Source organism: Lepidochelys olivacea (genome assembly GCF_965140295.1).
Source record: "Lepidochelys olivacea isolate rLepOli2 genome assembly, chromosome: 9".
NCBI classification, from domain to species: domain Eukaryota; kingdom Metazoa; phylum Chordata; order Testudines; family Cheloniidae; genus Lepidochelys; species Lepidochelys olivacea.
Genome location: NC_140419.1, coordinates 110323 through 125852, shown reverse-complemented (window position 1 = coordinate 125852; position 15530 = coordinate 110323). Strand labels below are relative to the sequence as shown.

Here is a 15530-nt window from a genome sequence, read left to right as displayed (position 1 = left end):
TCAGCATCTTCCTACTGGTGGTCTTTGGGTACATTGCACTGCACAGCCCTACTGTTGTCACCAAGCAGTATTCCATACTTACGATTAATAGTGTATAAATATAGTCTGATTTATGGTAGGTGTTTGGCTGAAGGAGCTGGAGATGTCGCCTTTGTGAAGCACAGCACAGTGTCTGAAAACACAGATGGTGAGTAATGTAAGGGTTCATCTCTCAACTGAAAGTCCAGCTGTAGTCTCTAAAGCATTGCAAATCTGGTGACCCCAACAATCAGAGTGATGTCATATGTTCAGAATTTATTCTGATGCAAGGAATAAAGCAATAAAGCCAGAACACTGTGTGAACACAAGGGAAAGAAAAATGCCCCCAAGTCAGACATTTTCAAATCAACTGGCGATTTCAGCAAAAAGTAAAGTGGGATCTTTAATTGCAGTCTAGAAGCAGAGATTGACCTGAACCAAAATCCTGGATCCAAACAGTCTTGGTCTTTGGTATATTTTAAAAGTTGAATACAAATAATTGTGGCTTAGGCTCCTCTCTACGCAGGAATCTCTGCAGAAACAGGCAGAAGGGAACTTAGTTTGTAGTACCACTAATCAATGCAACCTCCCTTATACCCATGGCACTTATTGAGTATACCTGTGAGTATATACCACTTAGATATCAAGGTCCTGATTTTTAAGTCCAGTGGAGCTCCATTTAGTGCAGGACACCAGGGTGGGTGGGTGTAAAAGTTTGTTCTGGGCCACCCTTGTGGCCCCTGGATTTTAGGACCATCTCAGCACTGCTGTGGTCCCCAGCATAATTCAGAGCTGCCTGAACGCTGTTCTAATTTATGTTTAACTGCCTACAGTCTCATAGGGTTATATCTGAAGCCAAAGGAATAGCTTCAACCATAATATATTTCCCCCCAACCATACATTGGGGAATACGAGGTGATAGGGTGGTCTACAGCCACTCTGGTGGTTTTTCACCTCTTAGAGAGCACCCTTAGACAGGGGGAATTCTCAGGTAGCCAGTTAAGCCAGCTTTCCTCCTGCTTTATGCAGCTGTTGGGAAAATCAGGCAGAATGTAGTGGAGAATTGCTGCTCATATGATTAGGTACCTTAGAAATAGTGTGGCTGGATGTGTAGAGCAGGGTCAGAGGGAGACAGATGCATCAGCAGCTCTTTGTCCATCAGTGTGATTCTGAAAGCTGTATCATAACTGTGTTCTATTTGATTTCAGGCCAGACTCCTTCCTCATGGGCCCAAGAGCTTCACTCCAGGGACTTCCAACTTCTCTGCCGCGATGGCAGCACAGCTGAGGTTACAGACTGGAGGAAATGCCACCTGGCCCGAGTCCCAGCTCATGCTGTTGTTGTCAGACCTGACACCGATGGGTCACTCATCTTCCAGATGCTTAAGCAGGGGCAGGTGGATTATGTTTTTTGGTATCTGTTGTACTGTTTTTTTAGTTGCCCTTCCACCCACCGGGCTTGATCCTGTGGGATGCTGACCACCTTCAGCTCAGTGAGAATTAAATGGGAGTGGAGGGCACTCAGCAGCTGGGAAGATCAGGCCTAAAGATGGATTTCAGCCACAAAATGTGGCTGGTGGTCTCACACCACTATCTTTGCCCCCAGATATGAAGAGACTGAAAAAGGCTTGAACTTCTTGAGGGGCAACTGTTTATGGCTTGGGAAGGTACAAGTGAGATAGTGCCCTTAATGCCAAGATTTCCAACTACGTGGATCTTTTCACCCCAGACTTAAACATTACTTAGGCTATGGCCTGGTGTACACCTACAACTTAGTTTGACTTAGCAACTCGTTCAGGGCTGTGAAAAATTTTGCACCCTAAACCCCATAGTTAGTTTGACCTAACCCCTGGTGTAGATGCAGCTAGATTGACGGAAAGATTCTTCCATCAACTGGGCTACTGCTTCTCAGAGAGATGGATTACCTACATCAGTGGAAAAACCTCTTCCATTGATGTAGGAACTATCTACTCTGTGGCACTACAGTAATATAGTAGCAGCCTGGTAGCTGTGCTGCAGTTGTGTAGACAGGACCTATGTCTATAATACAAAGATTATATCAGTATAGCCATGTTGGCGTACCTATGCAGGTATAACCCCATAGTGTAGATGCAGCCTATGCCAACAGAAGAAGTTTTACCATCAGTGTAAAGATGCCACCTCCCCGAACAGCAGTAGCTGTATCAATGGAAGCATTGCCAATCAACATAGCTGCATCTCCACTGGGGTTTCAGTCAGTAGAGCTATGTCAGTCAGAGGTATGTTTTTTTAAACACACCTCACTAAGGGAGCCATGTCAATCTAACTTTTTAAGTATAGACCAAGCATTAGATAAAGGTGTGTTTGCCTTATAGACACTTTCTCTTTCCTTAATGTTACAGCAAAGATTTCAGATGTTTGATTCTGCTGCTTACAATGCAAAGAATCTTCTCTTCAAAGACACCACCACAGAATTGGTTCAAATCACAAATCAGAACTACCAGGCTTGGCTGGGTGACGAATATATGCATGCCATGCAAGGCTTGAGCTGCGATCTCAGCAGTAAGTTGGGCCTTTGGATTTGCCTCTGTAATCACAAGTAGAGGTGCTCTTACAAGAGAGACCACCTTTATTTTGTTTGAATTCATGTTTGCATCCTGACCTTTTGGAGAACCCTTGGAGCATGAAGACCCAAACATCACACTGCAGTGGGAGAGGAGACCACTCTGAATTTGGGACCATGAAACACTGCTTCAAGGATCCACCTACCATGGTATAGGAGCTCGCTGTGCTGAGCGAACTGATCAGGACGTGGCTCCTCTTCCACAGGGTGGGCATAGAAAGCAGAATGCTGATCACTGAGCTCAGTACAAAGACCAGAGGGAGACCAAAGAGACAGGACCCTTGAATATTAGACTGATGCTCCGTTTAATTGTAATCTATCCCTGGCCCTGAGACAGAATGCACAGGGCCGGTGCAACCACTAGGTGAACTAGGCGGTTGCCTGGGGTGCCAAGTGGTTGGGGGCAGAGATGAGCTGGGGCAGGAGGGAGCGGGGAGGGCCTCCTGCAGCAAGTAACGGGGGGGGGGGGGGCACCACTCCGCTCTGCTTCTCTCCCTCCCAGGCTTGCGCGCCAAATAGCTGATTGGTGCTGCAAGCCTGGGAGGAGGGAAAAGTGGCGGCGTGCTCGGGGAGGAGGCAGAGCGGAGGTGAGCTGGGGTGGGGAGCTGCCGCAGGGGGGGCTCCCCAGGCAGAGGGAGGGGGCGGTGGGGAGCTGCCGCAGGAGGGGCTCCCCGGGCCGAGGGAGAGGGCGGCGGGGAGGGCACCTCAGGGTAGGGGTGGGGCAGGGAGCTGCTGCGGGGGGGGGCAGCGCAAGGTAGAAGTTTCGCCTAGGGCATGAAACCTCCTTGCACTGCCCTGAGAATGCACAATACTTGCAAGTGGGACAGCACAAATGTGCCGATTTGTGTTGTGTTAACTACATCAGTAGTTCCCAAGTCCTGAAATGTACACTGACTGGTGATGAGATCTCATGGTTTCTTTCCTATTCTATCTTGATTCTTGCAGCATGCCCCTCTCAGTGGTACCTGAGCACCTGTCACGACAGTCTTCCTTCTCCACATTAATGATTGTAGCCTCTGTGTTGAACCACAAACTCATATTAAAAATCCCCAAACTGCAATTTGGACCAGCAGAGTTTCATTGCAAACTGCATGAAAAGTAGACTCATCTTGCCCATATGAGTGGGAGGGGTTTTAGTCTGGTAAATTGGTATTGTTGCCTGAAAAGACTCCCTCATTTACAGCTTCTCCTCCTTTTCTTTTTCCTGGACCACTTAGGGTTTGTTTTGTATAATTTTGATATGCTGAGTGCCCACATTTCAGTCAGTTAAGTATCATACTGTAGCCAGAAACATGTGAAACATACAGCTCCAAATTCTGCTGTCCTTTAGGCAAACTAATGGGATGGGTTCTCATTGTTTTGGTGGGCCTTTTGCTTGAATAAAGATTAAGTAAGAATGGCAGGATTTGTCCTACTGTTTGGTTCCACTACATTATGTTCTGTTAGCAGGTTTATTCCTTCAGTGCTTGAAAATTTATTCTAGGGCTGTTGATTAATCGCAATTAACTCACGCGATTAACTCAAAAAATTAATCACAATTAAAAGAAATTATCTCAATTAATCGGAGTTTTAATCACACTGTTAAACAATAGAATACCAATTGAGATTTATTAAATATTTTGGATGTTTTTCTACATTTTCATATATATTGTATTCTGTGTTGTAATTGAAATCAAAGTGTATATTATTTTTATTACAAATATTTGCACTGTAAAAAGGATAAACAAAAGAAATAGTATTTTTCAATTCACCTCATTCAAGTACTGTAGTGCAATCTCTTTGTTGTGAAAGTGCAACTTACAAATGTTTGGTTTTTATTGTGTGTTACATAACTGCATTCAAAAATAAAACAATGTAAAATTTTAGAGCCTGCAAGTCCACTCAGTCCTACTTCTTGTTCAGCCAATCGCTAAGACAAACAAGTTTGTTTACATTTACAGGAGATAATGCTCTTCTTAGTCACAGTGTCACCAGAAAGTGAGAACAGGCATTCGCATGGGAATTTTGTAGCCAGCATTGCAAGGTATTTACGTGCAAACATTCGTATGCCCCTTCATGCTTCGGCCACCATTCTAGAGGACATGCTTCCATGCTGATGATGCTCATTAAAAATAATGAGTTAATTAAATTTGTGACTGAACTCCTTGGGGGAGAATTGTATGTCTCCTGGCTCTGTTTTACCCGCATTCTGCCACATATTTCATGTTATAGCAGTCTCAGATGATGACCCAGCACATGTTGTTCTTTTTAAGAACACTTTCACTGCAGATTTGACAAAACACAAAGAAGGTACCAATGTGAAATTTCTAAAAATAGCTACAGCACTCAACCGAAGGTTTAAGAATCTGAAGTACCTTCCAAAATCTGAGAGGGACAAGGTGTGGAGCATGCTTTCCGAAGTCTTAAAAGAACAACCCTCCGATGCAGAAACTACAGAACCCAAACCACCAAAAAAGAAAATCAACCTTCCTCTGGTGGCATCTGACTCAGATAATGAAAATGAACATGTGTCCATACTGCTTTGAATTGTTATTGAGCAGAACCGTCATCAGCATGGATGCATGTCTGCTGGAATGGTGGTTGAAGCATGAAGGGACATATGAATCTTTAGCGCATCTGGCACGAAAATATCCTGTGATGCCGGCTACCACAGTGCCATAAGAACACCTGTTGTCACTTTCAGGTGACATTGTAAACAAGAAGAGGGTAGCATTAGTTCCTGCAAATGTAAACAAACTTGTTTGTCTGAGGGATTGGCTGAACAAGAAGTACGACTGGGTGGACTAGACGGCTCTAAAATTTTACATTGTTTTATTTTTGAATGCAGGTTTTTTGTAGATAATTCTACATTTGTAAGTTGAACTTTCATGATGAAGAGATTGCATTATAGTACTTGTATTAGGTGAACTGAAAAATACTATTTATTTTTGTTTTTTTACAGTGCAAAAACTTGTAATCAAAAATAAAGGGAGCACTGTACACTTTGTATTCTGTGTTGTAATTGAAATCAATATATTTGCAAATGTAGAAAACATCCAAAAATATTTACATAAATAGTATTTTATTATTGTTTAACAGTGTGATTAATCATGATTAATTTTTTAAATTGCACAATTAATCATGGTTCATTTTTTTAATTGGTTGACAGAAACTAATTTCTTTCTTTCTAGAAGACTTCCCCCCAGCTGCAGAAACAAAGAAGCTCCTTTTCCAAATGCATGAGATGTTTTAATGCATTTTCAGGACTCAGGTGTTTTGTAGCAGTGCTCTTTGCCCTTTGTGTGTGTGTCTCACATTTCCATTCTTTCCCTTCTCTTCAGTGGCTGGCCAGGAAAGTGGTTCAGCTCCTAGGCTAATTTGGAACAGCCAGGGCCAAATTAAGGCAATTTGGAGCCCTGGGCACACTTAGCATGGGCTCACTAGGGCCCTGACCCAACACCTTGGCTCAGTCACTCTTGGAGTGGCAGCAGGTTCCAGAGTAAGAGGAATGAGGCAGCTCACACCTGTTGAAGCCATTGTTCTAGCACACTTTGGTAGGCATTAGTTACCTTCAGATTTGTCAAGCTTTTCTTTGCATCCATGCATCCTAAAATTTTTTCTAATGAGAGCTGAGATTCTGATCCCAGAATCTGACTTTATGAACTAGGGCCCTAGGCATAAGCCTAGAATGCTGAAACCTTAATCCAGACTGAATGAGCAGCCTCAGGACTGTTCTAAATTGTGCTGGTTTGTAACAACCACACACAGCCCTTAAATCAACCAGGGATCTCCAGACTGAAGTGTACTTTGACCATGCGCTGTCCCATCCACAGTTTATTGCCTACAACAAAGAAGCAGAGAATGGGTGGTATAGAGCTGGCTTATATATAAAGAGAGGATGGAGGTGGTTACAACACCAGCATAGGGCTTGGCTTCATGTCCTACACTAAGTCCACCATTGAACTCCTGTGCGACCTTGAGCAAGAGACTTAGCCACTCTGTGCTTCTGTTCCCCATCTGTTAAATGGGTATTTCATAGCACTTTCCTACCAGTGTTGTGAGGAAAATACATTAACAATAGTGGGACCAAGGCTCTGGGCCTCAGACCAGGAGCTCTGGAATAGGGGTGGCCAGCGGGCCATGGCCCCATCATTTTTTGTCGGCCATAAGGGTGAGCGAGGAGGGGCAGGAGGGGTGGAAAGGAGTGAGCAGGGGGTGGGGTCTTCGGGGAAGGAGCAAGGTGGGGACGGGGCCTCGGGGAAAGGGACAGCACGAGAGTAGGGCCTCAGGGGAAGGGGTGGGTGTGGGGGCCATGTTTCCGATGCTGGTGGCCCTCTCACTTTTTAGGAGCCTTCTGCCACTCCCGTCTCAGACTATAGATTATAATTAAGGCTACATTTTAGTCACTGGTATTTTTAGTAAAAGTCATAAACAGGTCACGACCAGTAAACAAAAATTCACGGCCTGTTACCTGTCCATGACTTTACTACATACTCCTACCTAAAACTTGGGTGGGAGACCGCAGGTGCTGTAGCGGGAGGGGGAGGGTGGTCTGGGGGCACTGCAGGTGCTGGGGGAGGTGGCCCGGCACCCCCACTGGTGCTGGGGGGGTGGGCATCAGTGTGCGGCCCAGGACCCCTGCTGGTGCTGTGGGGGCCGGTTGGTGGGGCTGGCAGGGGCTGCCTACCAGGCTCCACATGTCCCTGAAGCTCCAAGGTGGCAGAGGAGCCAGGGGGCTACTCCAGCCACAAGCGCTAGCTGCGCAACTCCCATTGGCCGGTTACCGCAGCCAATGGGAGCTGCGTGAGGGCGCATGGAGCCCCCTGGCACCTCCGCCTAGGAGCTGCAGAGCCATGCCAGTGGGAGCTGGAGAGCCCCCCACCCCAAACTCCCTGCACCCCCCTTCCTCTACCCCCTCCCATGCACCCAAACTGCTGCTGCTGGCCCAGAGGCTACCCAGTCCTTGGAAAAATCATGGAGCAGGTCCTCAAGGAATCAATTCTGAAGCACTTAGAGGAAAGGAAAGTGATCAGTAACAGTCAGCATGGATTCACCAAGGGCAAGTCATGCCTGACTAACCTAATTGCCTTCCATGAGGAGATAACTGGCTCTGTGGATGAGGGGAAACCAGTGGATATGTTATTCCTTGACTTTAACAAAGCTTTTGATATGGTCTCCCACTGTATTCCAGCCAGCAAGTTAAAGAAGTATGGGCTGGATGAATGGACTATAAGGTGGATAGAAAGCTAGATTGTCAGGCTCAACGGGTAGTGATCAATGGCTCCATGTCTAGTTGGCAGCCGGTATCAACTGGAGTGCCCAAAGGGTTGGGCCTGTGTCCGGTTTTGTTCAATATCTTCATTAATGATCTGGAGGATGGTGTGGATTACACCCTCAGCACGTTTGCAGATGACACTAAACTGGGAGGAGAGGTGGATACGCTGGGTAGGGATAGGATACAGAGGGTCCTAGACAAATTAGAGGATTGTGCCAAAAGAAATCTGATGAGGTTCAACAAGGACAAGTGCACAGTCCTGCACTTAGGACGGAAGAATCCCATGCACCGCTACAGACTAGGGACCGAATGGCTAGGCAGCAGTTCTGCAGAAAAGGACCTTGGGGTTACAGTGGACGAGAAGCTGGATATGAGTCAACAGTGTGTTGTTGTTGCCAAGAAGGCCAATTGCATTTTGGGCTGTATAAGTAGGGGCATTGCCAGCAGATCGAGGGACGTGATCGTTCCCCTCTATTCAACATTGGTGAGGCCTCTTCTGGAGTACTGTGTCCAGTTTTGAGCCCCACACTGCAAGAAGGATGTGGATAAATTGGAGAGAGTCCAGCAGAGGGCAACAAAAATGATTAGGGGACTGGAACACATGACTTACAAGGAGAGGCTGAGGGAACTGGGATTGTTTAGTCTGTGGAAGAGAAGAATGAGGGGGGATTTGATAGCTGCTTTCAAGTACCTGAAAGGGGGTTCCAAAGAGGATTGATCGAGACTGTTCTCAGTGGTAGCAGATCACAGAACAAGGAGTAATGGTCTCAAGTTGCAGCGCGGGAGGTTTAGTTTGGATGTTAGGAAAAACTTTTTCACTAGGAGGGTGGTGAAACACTGGAATGGGTTACCTAGGGAGGTGGTAGAATCTCCTTCCTTAGATATTTTTAAGGTCAGGCTTGACAAAGCCCTGGCTGGGATGATTTAGTTGGGGACTGGTCCTGCTTTGAGCAGGGGGTTGGACTAGATGACCTCCTGAGGTCCCTTCCAACCCTGATATTCTATGACCTCCATGACAGAGTCGCAGCCTTAATTATAATACAGAACACAGGAACTGACTTTCCAATGTGCTGGTGGCTGCTTGACCCCTAGCTCTGCCCCTGGCTCCGCCGCACCTTCCCCCAAGGGCTTGCCCCCCCGTCCCTGTCCTGTCCCCACTCCACCTCTTCCTGCCCCAGTCCGCCTCCTCCCCAGAGCGCGCCACATCCTCACTCCTCCTTCCTCCCCGCACAGCCTCCTGAACACTGCGAAACAGCTGATTGCAGCGGGCAGGAGGCACTGGGAGGGAGGGGAGGTGCTGATCGGCAGGGCCAGCTGACGGGCTGGAGGCCCTCAGGGGAGGTGGAGGTTCTGATGGGGGGCTGCTGGTGGGTGATCAGCACCCACCATTTTTTCTCTATGGGTGCTCCAGCCAGAGTCAGCGCCTATGATACAGAATATTCTTTAAATCCCTATACTAGAAAATGAACTTTCCTGGCAGCTTGGACCACCTGATACCATGTTTGCTTTCACTTCTCAGAACCCAGAACATCTTCAGTAAGGGAGCCTTTGCCTACAGAACTTGTCTGCTTTGCTGGTTTTCCAGAATTAGTTGGCCTTGAGAACACACCAGATGCATCTGTTCAGGTTGGCCTATGGTTTACCTTTTGAGATAGTGTAATCCATACACCTCCTGGGTGCAGTGTTCTGTCCCGTCTAGTGGTACCAAGACCACTTAGAGAGAGAGATAAAATAAGTCTGCTCTACAGCCTTAGCTACCAGCCAGCTGGCTTTTAGCTCATGCAGTAGAGGCCCATGCACTAAGCTTCAGAGGTCCCAGTTCGATCCCACCCACTGACGACCGGGGTCTGTCGGCATCACAGTAGCACACTGGGTAGGGCGACAGTAGCAGGAGTCATTTATCCACCCTCTGCGAGTGGACTTGTAGTGTAGTCAGCAGTTCCTTCCGTGGCTGCTAAGTCTAGCCCAGTGGTTAGGGAGACCCTGTGTGGAACCATTAAGCAGCACGGGCAGGACTTTCTCAGTGTAGGAGCTAGAGAGAACCATGCGGTCTGTCTGTGCCATAAGTATCAGTAAAGAATCGTCTTCATGTTCATTACACCCCAGCCCTCTTTATTGTGTACTGTGAGGTTTACTACCATTGTGTTCATTTCTAAGTGTGCATTTTTAATAAGGTGAGGGGCCCAGGTGTATGGTAATGAGCAGAATATATACATGTTTACATCTATTACATTTAATCCTTATTATTTTCTTTCAAATTTAATGCAGGGTTACCAGAAAGCCTGCGATGGTGCGTTGTGCTCACTGAGGAGATCTGGAAATGTAGTGAAATGGCTGTTGCCTTTAAAGAAAAGAACTTGAAACCAGAGATCCAGTGTGTTTCAGCCAAGACAACAGAACAGTGTATGGAAATGATCCAGGTGAGTTTATTAGCATGATTTGTATGAACCATACTGATTCTTGACTATGAAATATATTGTAATGCATTAGTTAATGAGTACATTGACAACTGTCCTCTGCTGGATAGAATCAGAACTACTCAATTGTGTGACATTGGTTCTGTATGTAAGCAGCAGGCACTGGCTGGTAAATCCAGGAGATTATACAGGATTCTCTGGAGGTCTTGTGGTAGAGGCCTGAGATTTTGGGTGAGTATCTCATGCTACTGTGTCCAGAGAGATATCTGTTTCCTATTTCTTAACCTCTGATATCTGTTGCACTTCTATTTTCTCAAAGTATTTTAAAGATAAATACACAAACACTGAGGCTGGCAAACAATTGCCTTTCCACCCTCCAACAGGTGGTCTGACACTGACAGAAAGAAAGTCCTTTAACAGTGATTAATAGCTGCCTTTCAAATGCTTACCTGCTGACAACAGGTACAGCAGTTCATGGATAATTTTGTCTGGCTTTATCCAACTCATCCAGACTCCTTTTTTTTTTTTTTTAAATTTGTTCACAATTTTTCTTTGCCATGGGATGTAGATTACTGGCAGACTTCAGACTTTCTGTCACACTACATAGATTAATGTTATCATTTACCAGTCAATACATTTCTTGTTAAAAAATGGCCCAGTAACACATTGTAAAATCCCCAGTCTGTTGTAAGTGGCCCCAATGGCATGATCCCATGTGCTTCAAACCAAGTGGATCTGGGGAGAGTCAAGTAACTATTTCTAGCTCTGGCAGTCTAGCGCATACTCCTGGGCTCAGACCTCTTGTCTGATGCCTTTCTTTTAACATGGGTACTGCTGCCCAGCTGCCCTATAATCCAGAATCAGATTCTGAGACCTCCTGAGCGCACCAGTTGCTTATATGTGCCTCCTCACCCCCCAGTTCTACTTAGGCTATGGGCATACTTGTTTAACCCTTTTGGGATCAACATGGCAGGACAGCAAAGAACAGAGGCTTAGAAAAAGAATTTCCTAACAACTGTGCAGGAGTGCTGGAACAATTTTTGTAGTGCGGGTGTTGAGAGCCATTGAACTAAACTGTAAACCCTGTCTATAATGGAAACCATTTCCAGCCAGGGCGTGGCTGCACCCCTGGTTCCAATACCTATGCCACAGTGACTTTACTCTTAAAGCACTTGAAAGTTACAGGTTTTTTTAAATAACAAAAGTCCCAAGGCACACCCTCTCTAGTCTGGGCTTACCTTGTCTGTACAGTCCATGGTTTGTCAGTATTTCAGGCTGTGCAGAGCCCTCCTGCGCTCCTCTCCTGCAGTCCTGCTTACATGTGGCAATGTTTGGCCCCCCTATACAGAGCAGAACCCTGCTCTTAACTAGATCCTCTGTTTTTGTGCCAGCTGAAGTTCCAAGTACACCAGTGTGCTTGCCTGTCCCGCTTTCACTCTGTAGGCCTCTGTGTAGAAATTCCGTTGCTCCATGCGAGTAGCTGAGAGTCAAAGTCAATAGATTTTTAACCTTGATGGCTCTGTGGTGGTCCTTCAGCAAGGTGTCAAATGCCTTTTGTGGGCAAGGTGGCTGTCTGGAATATTACATAACAGGCTGCTCCATGGTAGATCCAAACTAACATAGCCACAATGCCAGTATTTTAAATACAGGTACAAAATAGTCTTCACAATTTGATAGTCATATCCCAGTCTATCATGCTGGTAAGCATCAAATGCAGTTGTGACTTGTATAATATATGCTATTAGTCTAAGATCATGCAATCTTACATGAGGATTACACAATTTGTTTTACAAGAAAAAATTTAGAAATTTATTTAGCTTAAGAGCTATGGGAAAGACTTGAATATCTGAGTTTTATCCCTATTACCACTGTAAAGTTCTGAATAATTCTGAGGTGCAGAATTGTGATAGCTGTGAAGCCCTAGGTGGCTATAGATTTGTTACAATATTATGTATCCACAGATCCTTTATCAGCTGAAATCCATCGGTGCCACTTACAAACAAGATTAGTTATGTACTCACTTTATTTAAAAAGATGCATCTCCCTCTATCATCCAATATTAAATTGCAGCTACCATGACTATGGCCACTGTGCTGCTTTGAAGGGAGAAGAATGCCACTAGATTACACACAGAAATTCAATGAAACTATCCATGGGGCAGAATTTATTTTACAATTAAATAAGTAATAATGGCCTCTGTATAAATTCTTCAGCAATCTGAAGTTGAATTTGAGTTCAGTCTTATTGTATTTGTCCATTTTAGAGGAAACTTGCTAAAACATCAATAATAAAACTGAGGTCCACCGTGTCCTGTTCCTGTTGAGGCTGAGACATGTCCCATGACCCAATAAGACATCTAAGGATGTATCTTTATAGCACAGTTACCATGAGTTGTAACTCAAGTGTTACCCCTAACTCGACTCCTATCCACATGCAAAAATCCCAAGCTCAAGTTAAATGGTGCTCTAAACGTGAACTAGTTGGCCCATGTGGCAAGGGTGGAGGGGTTGAAGCTCTCAGGCAGTGCTGATGCTGGAGCTAGTAATGCAGAAAGGATGCAACAGCTTGAGTTACAACAACTCAGAAGCAGCTAATCCAATCACTATGTGTAACTCCAGTGCTGTTTTGAAGTGTGGTCATTCTCACTTGAGCGAGGCTAGCTCAAGTACAGTGACTCGAGTGTGCTAACTGAAGCTAACTGTTGCAGTGAAAACAAGCTCTATGTCTTCCCAGTTAATTCTCACCTCCATGTCAGAACACAGGGCTGCTTTGGGCTCCCTGTGATCCACCATCCAAGGGCTGGATCCTAGCATGAGAATGTGGCCAGGACTAGTGGTGGGAAAATGGAAGAGGAATGCCATGGAGGAGAGGAGTTTCTGTCAAAAGGATATGGGACTTGTTGAAACTCACTTTAGCAAAAATCATAATCTGACTGGGCCTTCCAAGGTATGTCTACGTGACCAAAAAACTCTGCGGCAGTGAGTCTCAGAACCCAGGTCTACAGGATAGCACTGCAGTGCTAAAAATCATAGAATGTCAGGGTTGGAAGGGACCTCAGGAGGTCTAGTCCAACCCCCTGCTCAGAGCAGGACCAATCCCCAACTAAATCAACTAAACAGTCTTGTAGATGTTCAAGCTTGAGCACTGAAGTACGGATAGGGGCATGAGATTCAGAACCCAAGCTTCAGGTCCAGCCCAAACATCTACACAGCTATTTTTCGTGCCATGGTGTGAGTCCCACAAGCCTAAATCTATAGACCTGGGCTCTGAGGCCTGACTACCACAGGGGATTTTTGCCGTGTAAACATACCTTCAGTGGCCAAAAGCCTTCCCACCACAGCATCACCAATGACTCTAGTTATCTAACCTTCTTAACTCCTTAACACTGGCCAGTGTGTCCTAAGGGTTAAATCTGTTGCTGCTGAGATTGCATGTCTGCATTTTTGCATCTGTTTGGTTATTATGTTTTATTCTGAAATTTATGGGTATGATTTGACAGAAAAATCACTTCAGCTTATCCACAACCAGCTGAAGAATCTGATTAAAGTTGATTGGACTGTGGAGTAAAACCTGGGAGTATTATTTTTACTGGGCCAGGACTCATTTTTAGGGTGATAGAGGATGAGGCAGCTGATATTGTGCCTCCTGGATCCTTGCTCTGAGAGATGCTTCAACTAGATGTGTGTCATCACTGTGTCTAGGAAAGATTTCTTTTCACACAACTCATTAATTTCATTGCCTTTCAGAAAAAAGAAAGTGATGCTGTAAGTGTGGATGGAGTTGATATTTACATAGCTGGAAAGATGTATGGCCTAGTGCCAGCTGCTGGGGAAAGTTACTCTGGTAAGAAGAGCAGAGAACATAGGGTTTCTATTTCCAGGCTGTTTGAAAACACTCTAGAAACGTAGTTTGAGGTCAGTGGACCTGTCTGGAAAATCATTTTTCAGACAGAAGCTAAACCACACCTTGAACTTACATGACTCTGTGTTGATAGAACTGGGTTGCCCTGGTAGTCTGTTAACTGAGATAATCAGGTGGGAATGAGGTTTACATCATGTACTGAGCATGAACGTCAATAATATCCATCTCCTTTCTGACCAGTTAGGACATCTTACAATATACTGTCAAAGTAAAACATGCAGTCTTGCACAACTAGGTGCATTATAGAAAGTTTATGTCTCTCTCTCTCTCTCTGACCCTCTGGCATTAGTCATTGGTGGAGGAAGGGTACAGGACTGTGTAGAGAACTAATCTGCACTATGTGCACCTTCCCCTATGTAACATGTTTATTTGTTATATTTATTGAAATTATGATAAATTATAATAGAGTTTTAGCATTTTATAATACAATATGAACTCTTTCTTAATTAGGCTATAACTTGGGAGCATGGGTGGCGGGTATCATAGGTTGGGGGAGGCTGTGCCTCCCCAAACAGCTAGGCATGGCCCTGCCAAAGTTCTGACCCCAGGCCTGCCTCTGTGGCTCCCCCAGTGCGGCGGTCCCAGCCAGGTGCTCCAGGGCTGGGGCTGCATGGGCTAACCTGGGGTGGGGGGGATTCTGGAAGGGGTAAGGGGCAAGACCTCAGGTGGAAGGGGCGGGGCTGGAGCTGGCCTCCCCAGCCAGCAGTTCACATGCTGCCCATGCTTGGGAGCCTCACAATTCAGCTGTAACCTTACTTCACCATGAAAGAGCCTGTGCTATTAAAGAGTGATCTTGTTAAAGTCACAGGGTCATAGGCACTGCCATACTGAGTCAGACCAAGTGATCTATCTAGTCCAGTATCATGTCCAGTGTCTAGTCCAGTATCATCTCTCTAGTCCAGTATCATCCCAGCGCTGGTGCACTATCTACACTGGAGCTTTACAGCGCTGAAACTTGCTGCGCTCGGGGGTGTTTTCTCACCCCCCTGAGCAAGCAAGTTGCAGCGCTGTAAATTGCCAGTGTAGACAGGCCCTTAGATGCTTCTCACCACAGGCTGGCTGGTTGCTCTTCAGCCAGGCTCTCCCCTTTGATCAGTGCTTCAGTCGCTTGGTGGTGATGTCTGTAGATGTTAGTGGAAGAGAGAGAGAGACAGAGCATGGCATATTTCTCTCCCTTTTATAGTGTCCTTTCTTCCCTCTTGGCTTTGCCCTCCCCCCTTCAGAGTCAGGTGAGCATTACCTCATCACAATTCCAAACTGACCAAAGGAAGGGGGTGACTCCCTGGAGAGTCTAACAGATTCTTTTGTTGCTGCCTAAG

General features: G+C 45.7%; 1 protein-coding gene across 1 annotated transcript in view; it reads left to right on the top strand.

Annotated features, from left to right (window-relative positions):
* The window catches only part of MELTF (melanotransferrin), a 75003-nt gene that overhangs the window by 30471 nt on the left and 29002 nt on the right, over positions 1–15530 (top strand). The window contains exons 6-10 of the mRNA XM_084638779.1: positions 120–187; positions 1227–1414; positions 2399–2558; positions 10142–10293; positions 14037–14133. Coding sequence (XP_084494905.1) covers positions 120–187; positions 1227–1414; positions 2399–2558; positions 10142–10293; positions 14037–14133 — 665 coding nt within the window. The remainder of the gene's footprint in view (positions 1–119; positions 188–1226; positions 1415–2398; positions 2559–10141; positions 10294–14036; positions 14134–15530) is intronic.